This window comes from Oncorhynchus keta, chromosome 17 (genome assembly GCF_023373465.1).
Source record: "Oncorhynchus keta strain PuntledgeMale-10-30-2019 chromosome 17, Oket_V2, whole genome shotgun sequence".
In the NCBI taxonomy this organism is placed as follows: Eukaryota; Metazoa; Chordata; class Actinopteri; order Salmoniformes; family Salmonidae; genus Oncorhynchus; species Oncorhynchus keta.
The window spans coordinates 41,392,427-41,416,265 of record NC_068437.1 but is presented as its reverse complement, the minus strand read 5'-3'; the positions used below and the strand labels follow the sequence as shown (position 1 = coordinate 41,416,265).

At 42.6% G+C, this 23,839-nt stretch overlaps 2 protein-coding genes across 6 annotated transcripts in view; one reads left to right on the top strand and one right to left on the bottom strand.

The window, feature by feature from the left end:
- The window catches only part of LOC118395849 (solute carrier family 45 member 3-like), a 74,417-nt gene extending 64,265 nt beyond the window's left edge, over positions 1 to 10,152 (bottom strand). The window contains exon 1 of the mRNA XM_035789831.2: positions 10,017 to 10,152. The gene's annotated coding sequence lies outside the window, so the exon portion shown is untranslated. The remainder of the gene's footprint in view (positions 1 to 10,016) is intronic.
- Positions 9,573 to 23,839, top strand: part of LOC118395850 (RAD51-associated protein 1-like) — a 34,306-nt gene continuing 20,039 nt past the window's right edge. For 3 of the 5 annotated variants that reach the window (XR_004828076.2, XM_035789833.2, XM_052466071.1), the window contains exon 1: positions 9,573 to 10,202. Coding sequence is in view for 3 of the 5 variants with exons in the window: in XM_052466071.1 (XP_052322031.1) it covers positions 10,069 to 10,202 (134 nt within the window). In the remaining 2 variants the exon portion in view is untranslated. The remainder of the gene's footprint in view (positions 10,203 to 23,839) is intronic. The other 2 variants (XR_004828074.2, XM_035789832.2) reach the window with 1 other exon arrangement.

The window sequence follows — 23,839 nt, the reverse complement described above, 5'->3', positions numbered from 1 at the left end:
CGGACGATACGAAAGAGAGGTTGAACAGGCTGGTAACAGGGGTTGCAACAATAGCGGCGGATAGTTTTAGAAAGAGAGGGTCCAGATTGTCTAGCCCAGCTGATTTGTATGGGCCCAGGTTTTTGTAGCTCTTTCAGAACATCTGCTATCTGGATTTGGTTTAAGGAGAAGCTGGGGAGGCTTGAGCTTGGTTCCCGAATTTCTAAACAATACCTAACCATCTTTGGTATAGTGTCGCAATAATATTTGAATTGAGGAAGTGTACAATCCACAGTAGACATCCTAAATGCCTCCAAGCCTTCAGATGTGAGCTAAACAGTGCACTTGTACTTGAGATGTGTTTTAAGGCAATGGATGTGAAAGTGAGCTTGTAATTTCCAAATGTTTAGGTCAGTTGTATGCTGCTTTGCGATCTATTAACAGCAAGGGTTACAATAAATAGGCACAATGTTTTATACTGATGCATTTGAAAATATTCAACTCATACGCACAAAACATATGAACAAAAGCATTCACTGGGAAAGTTGATACATGTAGGCCGTTCATATATAGGCTATTCGTAAAACTTCTTTCAATGTATCGAATCAGATATTGTTTTCGTGCTGAAACCTTGAGCAACACCTGCCAAACATAGACATTTCTCCCAGAACACAGGGATGTCGATTTGCACAGGACTAGTATTATCAGAGGACCTTGGAGTTATTCTGTCTGGAATTGTTACTCTCCTGCCATGTACAGATTACTGACATGGCAGATTCGGACGGAACAAAATTGACAGATGTGGTGTATTGTGCTTGTGCACATAATTATATTACCTGACCACCCCCAGTAAAACTAATCCCATCCGAAAAGGGCTTAAAACAAGAGCTGTTTCCTCGTCTCTGCTGCTGCTGCTTCCACCACATTGTTCTCGATCCCAATATGCTGGTTCATTTTGCAATTATGCACATAGCATCATAGGGAAAGGAGCCAATTCTACAGAGCACTGAAGATTATGTTTCAGAACCGCGGACAGCGACCATATTCAACACAGGAGAAGGCGCATTTGTTACAAATTAATTGAGTCAGTATCATGTCTCAGAGTGATGGATTGTGCCATCCCCGTGGCCTCCGCAATGAATTAGTCTACTGAGACAGGCGTGAATCAGACAGATGTCTTGTGCTCCATGAATTTTTTTTTGTGAATGCCCGACTAAAGAAATCTCGGTCGACCAACAGCCTATCGACCAAACAATCTACCAGTCGACTAAATGGGGTCAGCCCTAGTACTCTTACTGTATAGCCCCTTCTACCACACTTCACTCAAGTAGTGTGGCTGGGGCTTTGTGTGTATTGCAAACATCTGGCCAAGTTCTTATCACCATGGGAAAAGATCGGAGGACAAGACTCTGTGTTATCCTAGCTATGAGGCCCAGTCTCAGTTTGACACACCATGACAGCCATGACAGTGGTGTGGGGTTTGATTTGAACAGCATCAGACTGAAGATGTGCTTCTCATTACTGGGGAATTTGTGCCTTGTACCCTCCCCTCCCTGCTTCCGTGAGAGAATGCCTGCAGCATTCTCTTCAGTCTCCTCAGATGTCAAGCCCATGAACACACTTTACCAAGTGGGCGAAATTGAGTAAATTCACTAAATTGAATTATGCAGAGAGAGGGGGTGTAAGACTGCAATGAGGCACGAGGAATAGTTAGGTTTTGATTTCTCTCTCAACCAGGAAGTGAGCATTGTTGTGTGAGTACTTCAGCCTACTCTCAAAAGCATTGGGGGATCGTGAGGGAGAGACAGATAGCTTTTCAATGGATACATAATTAGGTTCTGCTTATGTATGCTTATAACATTAGTGAAGAACCATATCATTAACCACTGTGTGTAATCAAAATATTGTCTAGCTACCCAACCACTAAAAATATATATTAATTACATATCGGGGTGGTTATTTTTAACACAAGCACAGGGACCACAAAGAATGTGGTGATTGACAGAGTCGAAAGCCTTGGCCAGGTCGATGAAGACGGCTGCACAGTATTGTCTTTTATCGATGGCGGTTATGATATTGTTTAGGACCTTGAGCGTGGCTGAGGTGCACCCGTGACCAGCTCGGAAAACAGATTGCATAGCGGAGCAGGTACGGCGGGATTCGAAATTGTCGGTGATCTGTTGGTTCACTTGACTTTCGAAGACTTTAGAAAGGCAGGGCAGGATGGATATAGGTCTGTAACAGTTTGGGTCCAGAGTGTCTCCCCCTTTGAAGAGGGGGATGACTGCAGCTTTAAAATCTTTAGGAATCTCAGACGATACGAAAGAGAGGTTAAATAGGGGTTGCAACAATGGCGGCGGATAATTTTAGGAAGAGAGGGTCCAGATTGTCTAGCCCAGCTGATTTGTAGGGATTTGGGTGATGGAGAAATGGGGGGGGGGACACTTTACAGTGTCACAAAACTTTTTTGTTTGAAAAAGCTAGCCTTAGCTTTCCTAACTGACTGTGTATATTGGTTCCTGACTTCCCTGAAAAGTTACATATCGCGGGACTATTTGAAGCTAGTGCAGTACGCCACAGGGTGTTTTTGTGCTGGTCAAGGGCAGTCACGTCCGGGGTGAACCAAGGGCTATATCTGTTCTTAGTTCTACCCTTTTTTTAGAACTAAGAAAGTATAAGTCTTTTCTAGGTAAAGCCCAGCCTTATCTCAGCTCACTGGTCACTATAGCAACACCCAACTGTAGCACGTGCTCTAGCAGGTATATTGCACTGGTAATCCCCAAAGCCAACACTTTCTTTGGCCGCCTTTCCTTCCAGTTCTCTACTGTCAATGACTGGAGTGAATTGCAAAAATCTCTGAAACTGGAGTCTTATATTTCCCTCTCTAACTTTAAGCATCAGCTGTCAGAGCAGCTTACCGATCACTGTAATCAGCCAATCTGTAAATAGAACACCCAACTCGGCAGCGTAGCCTAGTGGTTAGAGCGTTGGACTAGTAACCGGAAGGTTGCGAGTTCAAACCCCCAAGCTGACAAGGTACAAATCTGTCGTTCTGCCCCTGAACAGGCATTTAACCCACTGTTCCCAGGCCGTCATTGAAAATAAGAATATGTTCTTAACTGACTTGCCTGGTTAAATAAAAGTAAAAAAAATAAATAATTATCTTGCTCACCCCAGTATTTCTACTTGCACATCCTCATCTGCACATCTACCACTCCAGTGTTAATGCTAAATTGTAATTATTTTGCCTCTATGGCCTATTTATTGCCTTACCTCCTTCTTCTACATTTGCACACACTGTACATAGATTTTTCTATTTTTCTTTTCTATTGTGTTATTGACTGTACGTTTGTTTACGTGTAACTCTGTGTTGTTATTTTTGTCGCACTGCTTTGCTTTATCTTGGCCAGGTCACAGCTGGCCTACCTGGTTAAATAAAGGTGAAATAAATCAATACAAATACAAGCAGTCGGAGGTCATACACGCTGTGAGGTGTTCACCCATGTGCATCAAACCCCACTTATGTGTCTCATCCTCTGGATACCAGAGTAAACACAAAATGTACATATAGCTCTTCTTCCTATCTCTAACACCTTCAAGAATCCTGAAAAGTCAGCAAAAAAAGGGAGAAAACATAAAACAAGACGATGTAGAACTATCAGGTGGGACACAAAGGAGACTTTCCAAGCTAGGTTAGCTGTCATCTGGCTTATTGATTTGGCCGATTAGAGAAGCCACAGCTAGACTGCATTTTCCTCATCCCAGCTGGCCACAGCAGACTATTAGAGGGAAGCTGTGTGGACTCTGACCTTGAGGACTGGAGAGGACTGAGAAATGCTTTTGTGCTCATCAGCTCCTCATAATGAATGGTCCAGTAGGAGATTTCATGGACCAGACGACCCTGCTGTGAGTTATGGATGGTGATCCAATAATGTGCATTCCAGAACACAACGGCTTCCTCAATTACGGTGCAGGAAGTGGTTTGAGGATTGTTACCCTCTAGGGGCAAAACATCAAGAAATAACGAGAGAATACAACACTTCGTTTTTGCCATAACATTTAACTTTTACAGTGCGTTTCACCACTCTTAATAATGTCATTATGTTTATTATGATTACAGCTGAAGGGACATCCAACTCAGCAATGAAAGCATGGAGCCTAATTGGTCTGTTTGCTCAAAGACAAAGATAACTAAGAATATTCCACTGATTAAAGAAATGAACTCACGCTATGTAGCCTAAGAGTTTAACTCACACATTGACAAAGGATAAAGGCCTAGACTTTGCTGCTTGGAGCCAGTCGGGTGGTGATGATGGCCCAGTACATTACTGGGGCCATGATCCCACCCATCCAGGACATCTACTTGAAATGGTGCTACACACACACTCACGCTACACACATCACAACTACTACTACCAGACTCTTATTTTGCTATTGCTAATACTGCATAATTTAAACACCTGCCCCTGGTTGGAGTGGTGTAAAGCTCGCCACCATTGTACTCTGGATCAGTGGAAATGCGTTCTGTGGAATGATTAATCACGCTTCACCATCTGGCATTCCGTCAGATGAATCTGGGTTTGGCGGATGCCAGGAGAACGCTACTGACCGAATGCATAGTGCCAACTCTAAAGTTTGGTGAAGGAGGAATAATGGTTTGGGATAAGACCCTTTGTTTCAGTGAAGGGAAATCTTAACGCTAAAGCATACAATGACATTCTAGACTAATCTGTGCTTTCAACTTTGTGGCATCAGTTTGGGGAAGGCCCTTTCCTGTTTCAGCATGACAATGCCCCTGTGTACAAAGCGAGGTCCAACCAGAAATAGTTTGTCGGGATCGGTGTGGAAAAACTTGACTGGCTTGCACAGAGCCCTGACCTCAACCCCATTGAACACCTTTGGGATGAATTGGAAAGACGTCTACGAGCCAGGTCTAATCGACCAACATCAGTGCCCGGCCTCACTAATGCTCTTGTGACTGAATGGAAGCAAGTCCCAGCAGCAATGTTCCAACATCTAGTGGAAAGCCTTCACAAAAGAGTAGAAGCAAAGGGGGACCAACTCCATATTAATGCCCATGATTTGAGAATGAGATGTTCGACGAGCAGGTGTCCACATACTTTTGGCAATTTAGTGTATGATATGAGCATAGCATACAAGGCTTTAAACAGGAAGAAGAGCTTAGTGGATGAATAGCTTCTTAGCTACTACAGCACCTTTTTCAGGTGCTCTTAGTGAAAGTCGTTGAGCTAATTTCCCTCACAGGGGTCATGCTAAACTTATCTTAGAGCCAGACTTCAATAATAAATGCGGCTACAGTTAACATCATGGAGTAGCACAAGATACAGGCCTAGGGCTAGCCCAATATGTATGTGTGTGTTTAAAGGTCTTGAGTAGCTTTAAGTAGCTTGCCGGGTGGGGTGTGATTTTTCTGCTCTCTACAGCATTAGGGAGCAGATTTCAGCTGGTCTAGCAGGAGCATTCAGGGTGAAGGACATTTTTGCCCCAGGATGGAGCAGATGTGGCCCTAAGGAGATCAACCCAAGGCTCTCTGACTGGCTGCTACAGGCTCAGTGAACAACCATGGCCCAGGGTACTGTACATACTGTGTCTGTCAGTGTCTACCAATGTGTTTCATACATACAGAGTGTAGGCCCTGCAGGCATATTCAGAATAGGAATTTATAAAAATCCCTTTTTACAATGTGTTATTACGAAGGGATTATCAGCTTATTACTGAGCAGGCTGAGTGATTCTTGGATGTTGATTCTTAGACTAATACACGTTAATAACAGGATCATAAAACGTAACCCTAGTTAATTTCAATACTTGTTAAATGTTAGGAAGAATAGGTTGGGAAGTGAGATGCTAATTTGATGATGTTATAACTGGACTGTACAGAAACTAGCCGAGAACAGAGCAAAACAGATAAGGACAGAAGAGGAGAGATAGACCCTGGCAATAGGACCAAAAATAATTCTGTATTTCGCTGAAACATTAATAACACACTCAATTTTGCAGAGGGAAAGAGGCCTTTGTATGTAGGTAGAATCATGACCACATAGACAATAAAAGTCCCTTTGTCATGATTTGAAGCTGTTTAAAATTGTTAGTTTTTTTGTAACTACTGTTGGTTTGGCCATTCAGTTCCTGGTAAGAGCAAAGCATCTGATATAGCCTAGAAAAAAACCTTGGAAACTTTTAGCTGTAATTGACATTTGTATGCATGTATTGTGACAACCTCTGTTTATAGAATGAGCCTAATGGAAAACCCAGTTCCTGTTATTTTGTTACTTTGTCCTTTGGACAGGAAAGTTTTAATAGAAACAGAGAAAAAAACACAGATCATTTGACTAATAACTCTACAGTCCTATATGTAGCAATGGGAGCAGTTCTCTCAAATCTCAAACAGAGTAAATGTGTCACTCCAGTCACTGAGTTGAAACTATAGGCCTAAGCATCAACAGGTGGATTGAATGTCTAAGATCCACCATCAAAACATTATGTTTGATCTCCAGGTACGTATGAAATTGGACAGAATTACTTTTGATGAAGGTAAAATAGGAGGGCATAAGTATGAAAAGGTCAGTTATTGTGGCTTACTATAAAATAAGAAAAAAGTGGTAACACTGTAGCCTACAGTCTTGCATCAGCAGGTCGAACATTACAAATGTGAAGTTATCTACAGATTTATGGGGTAGAACTGATTTGGGACATTTGTGTCATGTGGCACTGGTATACAATTTACTTTGCCTGGTGAATTATTTTGTATTATATTAAGCCTATATGGAAATATGTTTAGAAGTATTCCTCGTAATTGGAAAATACTCTAATAATAGGTCTACTACTGTGTTAGAATACCGTATTTGACTTTGCCAATGAGTGACGTTTGAAAACGTTGTATCTCTATGAACTCAAAATACACTACATGACTAAAAGTATGTGGACACCTGCTCATGGAACATCTCATTCCAAAATCATGGGCATTAATATGGAGTTGGTTTGCCTGTTGCTGCAAAACAGCCTCCACTCTTCTGGGAAGGCTTTCCACTAGATGTTGGAACATTGCTGCCGGGTCTTGCTTCCATTCAGCCACAACAGCATTAGTGAGGTCGGGCACTGATGTTGGGCGATTAGGCCTGGCTCGCAGTCAACGTTCCAATTCATCCAAAAGATGTTCAATGGGGTTGAGGTCAGGGCTCTACGCAAGCAAGTCAAGTTCTTCCATACTGATCTCGACAAACCATTTCTGTATGGACCTCGCTTTGTGCACGGGGCATTTTCATGCTGAAACAGGAAAGTGCTTTCCCCAAACTGGTGCCACAAAGTTGGAAGCACAGGATTGTCTAGAATGTCATTGTATGCTGTAGTAAAAGACTTCCCTTCACTCGAACTAACTAGCCCGAACTATGAAAAACTGCCCCAGACCATTATTCCTCCACCACCAAACTTTACAGTTTACATTTTACATTTGAGTCATTTAGCAGATGCTCTTATCCATACGTTTTTGGCACTATGCATTGTGGCCAGAGCATGTGAGCAGAGCGAAGCGAAGAGTGGAGTGTGCCTAATTTGACTGGAGCGTGGAGCGAGATTCTCAAAGGTATAGGAGCTTTCGCCTTCTTGCCGGTTCCAATTTCTCTCTAGTAGTGCTCACTTCACGAGCTCAGGTCATACCCGCCCCATGCTTTAGTTATTGTCATGGAGTTCGCTAAATATTTTCATACAGAAACTGGTAAAACACAGTTACTAGATCAAGGTGACTTACAAAGATGAGAACCAAGAGGAAGAGTGCGGTGATGTAGTGTCGACAACTAATCATTATGGAATCTGAAGACACTTATCCCAAAAGCATTATGGTGTACTTACTACGTGCACCATGCTAAAATAAAGTAACGATGTGGGTCGTTAACCAAGTGTGTCATTGTAGCAAAGTATTTATAAACTAAAAATCTGATCTCTTTAAAAGTTTCGTTCATCTTCGTTTTATTATCTATACAATGGGCCATAATTGATTTTGGCCCAATAGGCCTGGCATATTCCCAAGTTCAAGGAGCTTTCCGTTTTGATTGGGATATTTTGCCTAAAAACATCTACCTATATACACCAATTGTTTAAAAAAACTTTGCCTCTCTGCCCAGCCTGGCAAGAATGGCCAACGGGGTGTTTATCATCCCCAGTTGCTTTGCAAGTGTGGAGAGGATATTCTCCGCTTCTGGCCTGCTGTCCAGGCACCATCACATGAGCCAGGAGCCAGAAGCCACAGATTGGCCAGACTCGTTTTTCTAAAAATGTATTCTAAAAATGAATTCAAAGGCACTAAGTCATTTCATGTTTCATTTGTATTTAATTCTAAGTAAGTCACAACCTTTATGCGCAATGTATAGATTATAATAATTTAATACAATGAAATGTTGTTTAATTAAATGCTGAGCTCTTTATGTCCACACCAGCCTATTGTGTCGCACTCGCAAATGCTTCACAGTGTATTTCTTTTTAACGTATAGTCTTGAAATCATTTAAATAATATAGCATAAATAATTCATTTTCGTTCCTTCTCAGGCTCCCTGTTTGGCTCCTCATCTATTTAAAGTGTTTATATGCGGTTTAATATGACATGTAGGCTATTTGAAATTATGTTCACTTCTAACATTCACCTTTTCATGTTTATTAAAATACGTTTAATTAAAATCAATACTTAAAAAACAATTGGTAGGTCCAGGAAGTCACAAAAATAGATGGGTGTTGGTTAAATTGTGATTTTAATGAATGGAGCGAATTTGGGGCAGGAGTTTTTTTTCCTGTGAGCACGGAGCGGTTTTTAGGAAAGGACAAGGAGCGCAGGTGACCAATGAGCGGGATTTCCAACCGCTCAACTCCGCATACGTGTTCTAATTGGGGCAGGTAGCGTTCTTCTGGCATCCACCAAACCCAGATTCGTCTGTCGGACTGCCAGATGTTGAAGCGTGATTCATCACTCTAGAGAACGCATGTCCACTGCTCCGTGGTCCAATGGCAGCTGTACACCACTCCAGTCGACGCTTTGCATTGCACATGTTGATTTTATGCTTGTGTGCGGCAACTCGGTCATGGAAACCCATTACATGAAGCTCCAGACAAACAGTTGTTGTGCTGACGTTGCTTCCAGAGGCAGTTTGGAACTTGGTAGTGAGAGTTGCAACCAAGGACAGACGCTTTTTATGTACTGCGCGCTTTAGCACTCGGTGGTTCTGTTCTTCACAGCTGAGCCTGTGTTGCTCCTAGAAATGTCTATTTTACAATAACAGCGCTTACAGCTGACAGGGGCAGCTCTAGTAGGGCAGAAATTTGATGAACTGACTTGTTGGAAAAAGTGGCATCTTATGATGGTGCCACGTTGAAAGTCACTGAGCTCTTCAGTGAGGCCATTCTACTGTAAATGTAGGTATATGGCGATTGCATGGCGGTGTGCTCGTTCGTGCACACCTGTCAGCAACGGGTGTGGCTGACATAGCCAAATCCACTAATTTGAAGGGGTGTCCACATACTTTTGTATACATAGTGTAATTCCAAATGGCTCCTCCCCCTCACCAATGTGTCAAAGCAGCAGGGTTCTCACCAACAGGGCCAAATGTTTACAGCGAAGACAAAATGTACGCAATCGTTGTTACCATGGCACAATATCAATTCATATAAATCAAAGTAGCCTATATGGCAACTCAGCCGGTATAAAACATCAGGACGTCAAAAGCCACAACGTCGTGATCATTTCGACTGGAACATCATTATCACATTGATTTAGGTACGATAGACAGACCATAACCGCGAGAGGACTTCAAATCATTATGTTTTTCAAAAGCAAACTCATGCAGTGGGCGCATTTAACGTTGTATAAAGCGGAAGTTATAAAGATACATTAAATACGATTTACATATTAGTAGTCCAGTTATAGCGAGCTGCGGCGCTACATTTGGAAACAAGCGGAAAGTATGTGGCACACCAAAAAAAATACAAGAACGGCAAATTATTAGATAGAATAGCGAAATACTTTCGGCCTACCTTTTCTATAAAACTCCCGTAAATCTATGCAGCAACTTGTCCACTATTCTTGATGTTCAGTCGTTTCCCAACTTTATGGAACTTGGGACTCTGCTGTGACGTTCGGGAATACTATGGAGCGAGGAGAGATTATGGGAGGATGGAGGCGACTGTTTTCGGGAGGAATGCCGAGACGCTCAATGGTAGGTAAGACTTCATTCTGGATTTTATGAAGCCGATATTTTTTCTACAAAGTATCCTCCTGTTTGTTTATCGCTCCACTTGTAATATGATGACACGATGTATCAACAATCAATTATACGATGTATTATCAGATACTGACTCAATGTAACATGGACAGTTGAATCACTTTATTTTGAGGGTCAAATGTGTGTTGAACACAACAGGGAATTTGTGGCTTTCTAGGAAGCCAATGCAGACAGAGTTGAATAGCCTTGTGGTCACCTCCATGCTTTGTGTAATGCAGTCACATCTAGCCCCCTGGAGGCCATTCCCTAGACTTCAATGACAAGCTAGTGAGGTTGGGAACATTCCATTAAAATTCATTTTCACTGTATAATTGTTTTAGTTTCTTATAGTTTATATGCATGACCATCATAAGCTTGTGTCAAGCATCCACATGGGCACAGTAACAGAACACAAAACACTGTTGTTGGCTTCTTTGAGCCAATAGGAGTCTCTTCTGGAGACAATGTATTGTGCTATTCAGAGGGGGTACAACTTCACTGAGTAGCTCATGTCTGTGTAGTAATTCAATAGGAATAACATTGTATTAACACATTGTTGAATGATCCTTATTCAACTTGTACTAACAATAACCCCTAAACTCAATTTCTACACAATAACAAAGCAATTATTACATTGTTTTAATAAAGATAAGCTCAAGATACAGTACAAGTTCATTCTCAGGAGTTAAATATGAATCCTGATTGGTAGAGAAGAAGCCCCACTTTCCCCATCAATCAAGTGTGAAACTTAAATAATCTCAGATTCATGCATTTCTTGCTGTGCAAGAGGAATCATGTCTTCGGAAACAATTATTTGCAGCTTTGATTGAATAGGGCCCTGTACTGTAGGTTTCACTGTTGTGTGTACCTGAACCCAGGAACCTGATCAGCCAATCAGCCCCCTAGGGGGTCAGCTGTTCCAGGGATTTGCTGTCCTCGTCAAAGGACCTGTGAGTGTGTGTGTGTGTTGCTCTGACGGCCAAGCTGCCTTGCTGCACACAACACTAGGGAGGGGGGACAGGCACGGGGTCCGGCCGGGGAATGATGCTGCTGAGTCGGCACCATGGTCCCTCTGCCCCAGGGAACCCAATACTTAAGGCCACCGAGACCAATGCCAAGAATGCCACACATTTCCGTAGGGTTTTGCGGGTTCTCACCACTGCAGTACGGTATAAACAGTACAGCAGGTTAACGCAACACCGACTTGGGAGCTCTGAGGAGAATGGCCACAGCCATCTGTTTTTCACGGTGCACTTGATCTGTTTAATCATTTTAATACTGTTGCTGTTCATCATAGCAGGCAAACCTCTGACAAGCATCAATTATTTCATCCAACTAAAATTACTTACTTCAAACAGACATGGAAGAATGTAATTACCATGTCATATTAGCTTCAGGTAGATTAGTCGATCGTGGACTACTCAAACAGTAAATTATATTGTGCACAAACTGCAATATGGAGTAGGCTATACTCCAATGTTTACAGGCCCAGTAAAAAAGAACTATCAAATGTCAAATCTGAAACATTATTTCACAAAGAGAAGATTCAGGATATATTCACATTGTTTAAACACTTTTTACATACATTTCGACTAAACATATAGTAAAGATGTGTGTAAACAGTACATTATGATCAGTGCACAGTAAGTTGTGATCAGTTAATTGGAATGCCACATCAAAAATGAGTTGAAGTGCTGAAAATGTGTTGGGCAAACATTCAGGGGTATGGGCTATAGAGTTTAGGCTGCAACAACATAAGAAACAAACTTTCTGTGTCTCATAGTAAATGTTTAAATCAATGTTTTGGCACAGAGTAGATTAAACATCAAGAGTGCTTCTTTATCTCTGAGAACAGTGCCCTCTGCTGTTACTGGGGTGGAGTGAGATGATGACAAAAAGTTCTCACTGCAATGCAGTACACACACACCTGCATAATGCTTGCCTCGGCAACTACACAATCCATCTTTTTTGGGAAGCTGGGCCAAGATGATTTCACCTTGCCAATTATGCAGGCATCGCTAAATCAATTGACAGTCATCCATCACACTAACCTCTGTAAAATGCAACTATTTAAATAGGTTAGAGGGAACTCAATTATCAAAACTCTTGAGGCCCCTCTCTATATTGTAAAATCATTGCAATACAAAAGCACTGAATCTCATACTTTTGACTGGAGTGCTGTAACAATCTGAGAGTACAGTCACTCCTTTGGTTAGTTTATTTTCATGATGGTAGACTCAACTCTGACTTAACCACAGACTGCAAGACTAAAATGCTAATTGCTATAGCATGATGAGGAAGAGGCCATAGAATATGTCTGTTAAAAACAGCATGATGTTGACAGTTGCCAAGCCTCCATGATTGGCCCTGTGTCTCCGTCAGCGTTTGGAGGTGAGTGTGAGGGTGGACGAGACACGGAAGATCTGAGGCAGCATGTTGCTCAACTGGTAGAACATCTCCTCAGAGATACTCTGTCAATAAAACACAGACAAATATCAACGTTTAATGCACATTGGAACGGATGAACATATGGAACGGCCGCTTTCCAAGATAGAGTAGCCTACACAGACAAAGACACAAACTACTAACATGTAAGACATCTATTAGGGGGAAATTATTAACATTCAAATTCACAACATATATTGTTTTGCTTGTACAACAGTAAGTGTTAACGACCACCTAAGCAGGGACATTTAGCTCAATGCCCCATTTCCCTTGAGACCAGTCAAGATGCTGAAATTATGCGCTCTCTGACAGCTGTCCCTTTAATAGGTAGCATGGCCTTCAAATAAGCATTTTAAGTATTAATGTCTCCCCTCACAACTCGTCTACTGCTTGTGTATTTAGATCTACGTGTCTGTTTGAGGTGTACAACAAAGCTGTTTTAGAGGTGCTATTTTGAATGGTGTTGGAGCGTAAAATCTTTGCAGCCGTAAATGCTGTTAGGGGCCTTTGATTCTGGTTTTATCCCGAGACTGTCAACATATAATCATACTATAGGTGACCCTCTCTACAGGGACACAATTTCACCCATGCCTGTAACCAAAGACTTGTATAACTAAGCTGTAACAGAGCCATGAAGGGGGATGCTTTTATTGAGAAATAAGAGTGCTCCAGAATATAATTTCTCGGATGAGATGTAGACTGCCAGTACGTTGCTTTTAAACTTTACTGAACTATTAACAGAATGTATTTACAAAATAATACATATAGGAGCAGTCAGCATAATATTATTTGACCTAAACAACGTATTATTATTATAATTAATGTCATAACATTTTCATCACACAGTGACACTATAGACTGAGACCAAGTTACATATGTTTTATGTTGAGCTTCCGGGAATCTTTTTTTGTAATGGTAAATTGAATGTAGGTACACTGTGTACACTCCGCAGTGTATTTGGAGAGTACATAAGACCAGCTGTGCCTTTGTGAGACATACTGTACAGGGGTACTATTGTTGGATGCTGAACGGCTGGGACAAGCAATAGCTCCAACTCCAAAGTGTGTATAACTTCCTGTTCCGAAAGATACGATCAGAATCTTTTCCTCAAGTACTTGTTTTTGCTTCAAATAGGGTTCATTCTGGGGCTTCACTAAATCACATTTGGCAGGCAACACTTAATCAACCTATAATACTAGTTATATGAGTGGTGTCAAAGACTAATCAGGCCTGAATAGTGAATACTGACAATGCTTTGGTGTTGTTTTCTGAGTCCTTGTCAGAGACATCTAACCTGTCTGGTTGTGTACATTCAACTGTAGTGATACAGTTCTAAACCTAAATAATGTTGCTAAAAATATATATTCCGCAATACAATGCATACTATGTGTGAGTCAATTAGGTTCTGACCAGATCAGCAGCAGCCAGCCAGACCTGTTTTCTTACCTGTGGAACTAGAAACTGGACTGTCCGTGAGATCCCTCCATCCCACGATGCCATCTCCATCATGAAACCTGTAGAGGGAAACATCTTAAGTTAGGACTGAGAGGTCTCAGAGGTAACACAAGAGGGGAAAATTACACTGGTACATCTTACTCTCTCACCTTTGACACATTCCACTGGATGTCATAAGGTGTATGCACCAATTTGTAAGTCGCTCTGGATAAGAGCATCTGCTAAATGACTTAAATGTAAATGTAAATGAAGACCAGCTCAGCCCGCCTCAGGCACCATGGGATAGTCATCTCCTGCAAGGGAGAGAATAAAAGGAGTCAGTCGGGCCACAGGATGGTGGAACATGAGCCTTCTATCCTCTGTCATCCCCTCACTGTTCCCTTCTCTTCTGCCTTCCTGACATTGTCAAACAACAGCTTTTCATAGAGAATAAAAGTAATGTTCCTTGAAAGAAATCTGTGGGTGTAGAGCTCATTGCATTCTATGGCTCCTTTGACCAACTATGCTGGTCATTATGCTTCTGTATATAGGCCTGAGTTGGGCAAAAGTACAATCCATCAGTTGGGAAAAAAAGCACTGGAAAAGAAGACTCCAGACAGAAATGCTTTTAAATTATAAAATGACAGATAATTAAGATTCTTTGGTTCCTGCAGCTTAGGAAGCGAGAACACCACACAGAGTACATTTGTGAGCGAGCTCCTGCTTTGAATTGTTGTGGCATGATAAGGACAGAGCACTCTCTAGACTACAGTGAGGAGGTCTACTCTACATCAGGCAGCAGCTTGTTGAGTAATGGTTGTTTTTTAATTCTGGGTGCCTCCATGTGGACTCAGGAGTGCTGCTGTCTATCAATGCTACCGCTGTCCCCCCACCCTGTGTGTACCGTGCACTGTATACTCAGAGTTTGAGTAAACACAACAGTTCAAGACTCTCCACTTTTCCCTCCTCTACTCCTGAATGGAGGAAATGCTAAGAGCACTGCTGAGGTTTGGTTGTACTGAATGAACAAGTAGAGATGTGGAGGAGGAGGTCATTAAGGGACACAGTATCAAAGGCTTGTGAATGTGCCATGGGACAGGGTAGGAACATGTCAGGATGACACTGGGGATGAGGACAACAGACTGACGAAAAACACAACTGTTTAACCAGAAGGGGGTTATGGTTCCCATTTGGGAACCCCCCCCCCACGTTCAGCTGGAAGGTGGCGCATGGAACGCAAAAATATTCCAAAAAATATTTAACCTCCACACATTAACAAGTCCAATGGCTCAAATGAAAGATAAACACCTTGTTTATCTACCCAGCAAGTCAGATTTCTAAAATGTTTTACGGCGAAAACATAGCACATATTTATGTCAAACCACCACCGAAGACACAGCTAATTTGCATAGCCAAGTTGAAAAAAATATGCACTCAACAAACGCAGGATTAAAAGAAAAATAATTTCACTAACCTTTTGAAATCTTCATCAGATGACAGTAATATAACATGTTACACAGTACATTTATGTTTTTTTCAATAATATGCTATATATATCCATAAATCTCTGTTTACAATGATGCATCATTCAAAAAATGCTACTCAAATGTCCTGAGAAATGACGATAGCTCCGGCAGATAACGTCAGCTACCACATAAATATTCCCTTACCTTTGCTGTTCTTCCATCAGAAGACCTGGAAGGAATTATACTTACCAAAAACAGCATTTAGTTTTGCAGTCTGTGTCTTTCAGTTCTCAAACACGACACATTTCGGTTGAAATGCAGCCAAAAGTCAAGTGGATGCGCACCAAAATGTCGAAATTACATATTATATGTCGACTAAACTTGTCAAACTATGTTCATAATCAAGCTTTAACATATTATAAAGATGTACAGCAATCGTGAGGACGAACAGAAACACACGCATTGTTTAATCGATCTTGGAAAAAAGACAGGACCGGAGCAGAGCGCGCATGAGAGTAACCTGTTTTTTCGTGTGACCGAAAGGTTTCGGACCGCCAAAACTCTCGTGAGTGCGCAATTCTCACAATGAGAAGCCCCATTGGAAGCAGACATCGCGCTGAAGACAAAGAGACTGTTCCCAGACCTGTAAGTGCTTTGGAAGGGTGGGGGCCAACGTCAAAGACGTCAAAGTTGACGTCAAAGTTGGGCCAACTTTTCTGATGACAAGAGAGAGTTTGGGAGAATGACTGCCCTGAGAGTTCTGCTTTACATACAGACATAATTTAAACGGTTTTAGAAGCTTTAGAGTTTTCTATTCAATAATATTTTTTATTTGCATATATTAGCAACTTTTGACAAAAAAAATTCTGTTTACTATGGGCACGCAATTACTCCAGAGGGGGCAGTAAACAGCCCTATCGGGGCATAGCGGCACTCAAAGACAAATCAGTTCCTAAGGCAGGAAATAGGACACATTCATTACTCCTCCTCTCCTTCTTCGTCAGTCCATTTTTCATCCATTTCTCCTTTCTCTACTAATCATCTAACCATGGAATGACGAGTGGTCAGTTCAGTTCACTGGGTTTACTCACAAAACAACTGAATCATACACCATAAAGTTAAATATAAAATTGGGTGATTCAATCATTTCAGGCTACATTGATATTTTTTTTAGAGCTTGTGATTACTTATTATCTAACTGTACAGTCAAAGTTATCAAATATTTTCACACACCCCTTTTCTTCTACAAAACATCACCATTGCCAAAACCATGACTGAAAATGATATGATGCAAGGAGCCACTTCATAAAATACATTCATTATTATCACTGGTATTGACAATGAAACACTCCTGGTCTCTGATCCAATGCATTATATCTCCTGCCGTTGTAGCCTTAAGCAAGGTACTTAACCCCCAACAAGGTCAAATACTGCATTTATAGGTTACTGTATAAAACACATGTGGTCCGTCAACCCTCCATCCAAAGAGCTACTGGGTATGCAGGCTTTTGATACAACCCTGCGCAAACACACCAGTCAGCTTATCAAGGTCACCTTGAGCACCTATTTTTTTCTTTACAATGTGGTGTGTTCATGCAGGGCTGGAGCAAAATCCTGCACACTCAGTAGCTCTCCTGGAGGATGGTTGGCCACCCTGCAACATTACAATTACAACCAATGAAACAGTGATCAAATGGCTAAGATGGGCAAGGTAGCTAACAAGGACATGTTTATGTAAGGCTAAAATATTCTGTGTTCAGGGGAGATCTTGACAGCATAGGAGTTACTTGTCAATTAGGCTATTATAAGAATATTTTTTTACTTTGTCAGAATTACCTGACCAGTATTGAGTAGAGGGGAATCCTTCCTTTCCAACGGTGTCAGAATTATTTCTCAACAGACAATTTTGAGTGTTTGAGTGACAGTTTTACAAATCAAATCAAATTTATTTGTCACATTCACATGGTTAGCAGATGTTAATGCGAGTGTAGCGAAATGCTTGTGCTTCTAGTTCCGACAATGCAGTGATAACCAACAAGTAATCTAACTAACAATTCCAAAACTACTGTCTTATACACAGTGTAAGGGGATAAGGAATATGTACATAAGGATATATGAATGAGTGATGGTACAGAGCAGCATACAGTAGATGGTATCGAGTACAGTATATACATATGAGATGAGTATGTAGACAAAGTAAACAAAGTGGCATAGTTAGTGGCTAGTGACACATGTATTACATAAGGATGCAGTCGATGATGTAGAGTACAGTATATACGTATGCATATGAGATGAATAATGTAGGGTAAGTAACATTATATAAGGTAGCATTGTTTAAAGTGGCTAGTGATATATTTACATAATTTCCCATCAATTCCCATTATTAAAGTGGCTGGAGTTGGGTCCGTGTCAATGACAGTGTGTTGGCAGCAGCCACTCAATGTTAGTGGTGGCTGTTTAACAGTCTGATGGCCTTGAGATAGAAGCTGTTTTTCAGTCTCTCGGTCCCAGCTTTGATGCACCTGTACTGACCTCGCCTTCTGGATGATAGCGGGGTGAACAGGCAGTGGTTCGGGTGGTTGATGTCCTTGATGATCTTTATGGCCTTCCTGTAACATCGGGTTGTGTAGGTGTCCTGGAGGGCAGGTAGTTTGCCCCCGGTGATGCGTTGTGCAGACCTCACTACCCTCTGGAGAGCCTTACGGTTGAGGGCGGAGCAGTTGCCGTAACAGGCGGTGATACAGCCCGCCAGGATGCTCTCGATTGTGCATCTGTAGAAGTTTGTGAGTGCTTTTGGTGACAAGCCGAATTTCTTCAGCCTCCTGAGGTTGAAGAGGCGCTGCTGCGCCTTCTTCACGACGCTGTCAGTGTGAGTGGACCAATTCAGTTTGTCTGTGATGTGTATGCCGAGGAACTTAAAACTTGCTACCCTCTCCACTACTGTTCCATCGATGTGGATAGGAGGGTGTTCCCTCTGCTGTTTCCTGAAGTCCACAATCATCTCCTTAGTTTTGTTGACGTTGAGTGTGAGGTTATTTTCCTGACACCACACTCCGAGGGCCCTCACCTCCTCCCTGTAGGCCGTCTCGTCGTTGTTGGTAATCAAGCCTACCACTGTTGTGTCGTCCGCAAACTTGATGATTGAGTTGGAGGCGTGCGTGGCCACGCAGTCGTGGGTGAACAGGGAGTACAGCAGAGGGCTCAGAACGCACCCTTGTGGGGCCCCCGTGTTGAGGATCAGCGGGGAGGAGATGTTGTTGCCTACCCTCACCACCTGGGGGCGGCCCGTCAGGAAGTCCAGTACCCAGTTGCACAGGGCGGGGTCGAGACCCAGGGTCTCGAGCTTGATGACGAGCTTGGAGGGTACTATGGTGTTGAATGCTGAGCTGTAGTCGATGAACAGCATTCTCACATAGGTATTCCTCTTGTCCAGGTGGGTTAGGGCCGTGTGCAGTGTGGTTGAGATTGCATCGTCTGTGGACCTATTTGGGCGGTAAGCAAATTGGAGTGGGTCTAGGGTGTCAGGTAGGGTGGAGGTGATATGGTCCTTGACTAGTCTCTCAAAGCACTTCATGATGACGGAAGTGAGGTAGTCGTTTAGCTCAGTTACCTTAGCTTTCTTGGGAACAGGAACAATGGTGGCCCTCTTGAAGCATGTGGGAACAGCAGACTGGTATAGGGATTGATTGAATATGTCCGTAAACACACCGGCCAGCTGGTCTGCGCATGCTCTGAGGGCGCGGCTGGGGATGCCGTCTGGGCCTGCAGCCTTGCGAGGGTTAACACGTTTAAATGTCTTACTCACCTCGGCTGCAGTGAAGGAGAGACCGCATGTTTTCGTTGCAGGCCGTGTCAGTGGCACTGTATTGTCCTCAAAGCGGGCAAACAAGTTATTTAGTCTGCCTGGGAGCAAGACATCCTGGTCCGTGACTGGGCTGGGTTTCTTCTTGTAGTCCGTGATTGACTGTAGACCCTGCCACATGCCTCTTGTGTCTGAGCCATTGAATTGAGATTCCACTTTGTCTCTGTACTGACGCTTAGCTTGTTTAACCTGTTAGTCCTATAGGGGCAGTATTTCATTTTTGGATAAAAAGACGTGCCTGTTTTAAGCGCAATATTTTGTCACGAAAAGATGCTCGACTATGCTTGGTAGACTATAATTGATAGTTTTGGAAAGAAGACACTCTTACGTTTCCAGAACTGCAAAGATTTTCACTGCGAGTGCCCTAGAACAAATGCTTCAGGCAAAACCAAGATGTTTGACCGACCAGGAAATGAACAGGATTTCTGAGCCTACGTTTTCCATGATCGCCTTATATGGCTGTGAATGCGACAGGAATGAACGGACACTTTCTCTTGTTTCCCCAAGGTGTCTGCAGCATTGTGACGTATTTGTAGGCATATCATTGGAAGATTGACCATAAGAGACTACAATTGCCAAGTGTCCCGCACGGTGTCTGCGTGGAAATTGGTGCGCAAAAGTCAGCTACCAGTATTTTTCCATCCGAATCAGAGAAGAATGCAGGCTTCCAGGGACGGCATTTCAATGAAGAGATATATGACAAAACACCTTGAGGATTGATTCAAACAACGTTTTCCATGTTTCAGTCGATATTATGGAGTTAATTCGGAAAAAAGTTTGACGTGTAGGTGACTGAATTTTCGGTTAGTTTCGGTAGCCAAATGCATAGTAACAAAACGGAACGTTGTGTCCTACACAAGAATCTTTCAGGAAAAACTGGACATCTGCTATGTAACAGAGTCTCCTCATTGAAACATCTGAAGTTCTTCAAAGGTAAATTATTTTATTTGATCCCTTTGCTGGTTTTTCTGAATATGTTGCGTGCTAAATGCTAACGCTAAATGCTAAGCTAGCTATCACCACTCTTACACAAATTATTGATTTTCTCTGGTTCTAAAGCATATTTTGAAAATCTGAGACGACAGGATTGTTAAGAAAAGGATAAGCTTGAGAGCAGGCATATTTATTTCATTTCATTTGCGATTTTTAGAAATCGCTAACGTTGCGTTATGGTAATGAGCTTGAGGCTGTAGTAACGCGACCGCATGCGGGATGGGGCGGACTATGAGGTTAATAGCCTTGCGGAGGGAATAGCTGCATTGTTTATATTCGGACATGTTACCAGACACCTTGCCCTGATTAAAAGCAGTGGTTCGCGCTTTCAGTTTCACGCGAATGCTGCCATCAATCCACGGTTTCTGGTTTGGGAATGTTTTTATCGTTGCTATGGGAACGACATCTTCGACGCACGTTCTAATGAACTCGCACACCGAATCAGCGTATTCGTCAATATTTTCATCTGACGCAATCTGAAACATGTCCCAGTCCACGTGATGGAAGCAGTCTTGGAGTGTGGAGTCAGCTTGGTCTGACCAGCGTTGGACAGACCTCAGCGTGGGAGCCTCTTGTTTTAGTTTCTGCCTGTAGGCAGGGATCAGAAAAAATGGAGTCGTGGTCAGCTTTTCCGAAAGGGGCGGGGCAGGGCCTTATATGCGTCGCGGAAGTTAGAGTAACATTGATCCAAGGTTTTACCACCCCTGGTTGCGCAATCGATATGCTGATAAAATTTAGGGAGTCTTGTTTTCAGATTAGCTTTGTTAAAATCCCCAGCTACAATGAATGCAGCCTCCGGATAAATGGTTTCCAGTTTGCAAAGAGTTAAATAAAGTTTGTTCAGAGCCATCGATGTGTCTGCTTGGGGGGGATATATACGGCTGTGATTATAATCGAAGAGAATTCTCTTGGAAGATAATTCTCTTGTTTCTGTCGGCGCGATGCGTGGAGAAACCCGTTGGCTGCACCGCATAGCGTCTTCCCAGTAAGCCATGTTTCCGTGAAGCAGAGAACGTTGCAGTCTCTGATGTCCCTCTGGAATGCCACCCTTGCTCGGATTTCGTCAACCTTGTTGTCAAGAGACTGGACATTGGCAAGAAGAATGCTGGGGAGTGGTGCGCGATGTGCCCTTTTTCGGAGTCTGACCAGAACACCGCCTCGTTTCCCTCTTTTTCGGAGTCGTTTCCTTGGGTCGCTGCATGCGATCCATTCCGTTGTCCTGTTTGTAAGGCTGAACACAGGATCCGCTTTGCGGAAAACATATTCTTGGTCGTACTGATGGTGAGTTGACGCTGATCTTATATTCAGTAGTTCTTCTCGACTGTATGTAATGAAACCTAAGATGACCTGGGGTACTAATGTAAGAAATAACACGTAAAAAAACAAAAAACTGCATAGTTTCCTAGGAACGCGAAGCGAGGCGGCCATCTCAGTCGGCGCCGGAAGTACCAAGTACAGCCGGCGTATGCAGCATTTGCGCACCCATTTCAGCTACGTGTCGGCCATTGGCGGTTATACTTTGCCGGTGGAAAGTTATTTTAGGACATCGGACATGACAATGACATTAATACATGGTAATAGTTAACTAGCCATTCAAAACATAGTGTAGTTTGGCTGGTTATCTAGTTTTACCTGCTGCGCAATGTCTCTCTCTCTCTCTCCTCTGGAAATAGCCCACTCGGACTGGAACACATGCAGGTGATGCACACACCATGACTTTTCCAGGATTTTCATTGCTGACCCAAAATGTGCTATAACTGGGCAAATAAGTCACTAGCTAGCAATTAATATCAACAAATGTGCACACTGTGCGGCAGGTAGCCTGGCGGGTAGGAGCGTTGGGCCAATAACAGAAAGGTTGCTTAATCGAATCCCGAGCTGACGAGGTAACAATCTGTCGTTCTGCCGCTGAGCAAGGCAGTTAACATACAGTTCCCCGGGCGCCGATGATGTGGATGTCGATTAAGGTAGCCCCCCCACACCTCTCTGTAGACACATTTCAGTTGAATGCATTCAGTTTTACAACTGATTAGGTATCCCCCTTTCGCTTTCAATTATCTCAAAAACACATCTCCCGACTGCATGATTGAAAGACCGATCATGCCTGTCAAAGCGAGCCTCCAATAATTATACTCCAATGCGCTCTGCAGAGATTCGGAGGACAGTGCGCAACACATCGCAGGAGACTTTGATCAAATTCTGATCAGAGTAGCCTAATTGTTTGATATTTAGATGTTTTTGTCAAGTCAGACAACTTAAACCTATAATCTGCTTGTCCGACAATTTGTTTTACTTGCCCTGGGCAAGCGGAGAAGCATTAATGTCGAGCCCTGAACCAATTACACATACAGCATAGCATAAGCATAACTAACTGTCATCTCTCACCTGTAAATAATGTACTGTTGTACATGCATTATGAATCTCGGGACCTCGAGGTATATATATATATTACCTTCTGCTTTTACACATATATAACATAAGGCTCTCTCACCTCTGACATGTCGTGGACCAGTAGCAGAGGGATGGTGATGTTGGTGACATCATGCGTGCAGCAGACCTTGAGGATGTTGCGCAGGCCCATGATGGCAGGTTCCCGGGCCGTAATGTTACCTGAGCGGACGTTGTCATCCACACACAGGTGGAACACTATGTGGACCTCAGACAGGTTGGAGTGGCGGGAGATGTAGAATTCACCTGGAGAGGATGATAGAAGAAGAACGTTTAGAAATGACTTAGCCTATTTCTAATAAGGTTGGTTTCATTTAGGAGTGAATCCTTTCTTCCACTTAAGCCAAATGTTCACCTAGTCTCCCATTGACATCAATGCACAAAGTTAGGATTTGCCCCTTAAAGACTTAGGCCAAAATAAAACCACATTCAGTCAACTTTACCTGGTATTGGAAGAATTCTTTTCCACATTTTGGTTCTTATCTTCACAACTACTTCCATTCCTAGGAACCTCTGTCAATGGGAAAACAAGAGATGACTTCTGCATTTCCTGTATGCAAAACTTGTGCAAAGATAACCTGAGGAAATAGATGACAATAGCTACAACAGAGGTCATAAGTCCATCCGTATAAAGCCTGATAGCTAGGAGGAATGTTTCTATACTCAGCTTTTCTCTCCACTTAAACAACCATTCAATGGGGATTCATTGTAATAAGGATCTTGACTGAGGTTTCCGACAACACACGTTGGCGATGATGTCAAAAAAGTATTGTCCCTTCCGTCCTGACATAATCCCCAACAAGCCACTGACTTTTCCCTTGCTCGAACATTGAACAAACATTACTTTACTGGGCCAGCAGGATCTTTAACATTGTTCTAACTGTACCTTGTATACAGATAACTGCCAAAATTAAGGAAACACCAAATTATGGAATTTCTTGTGGAAGA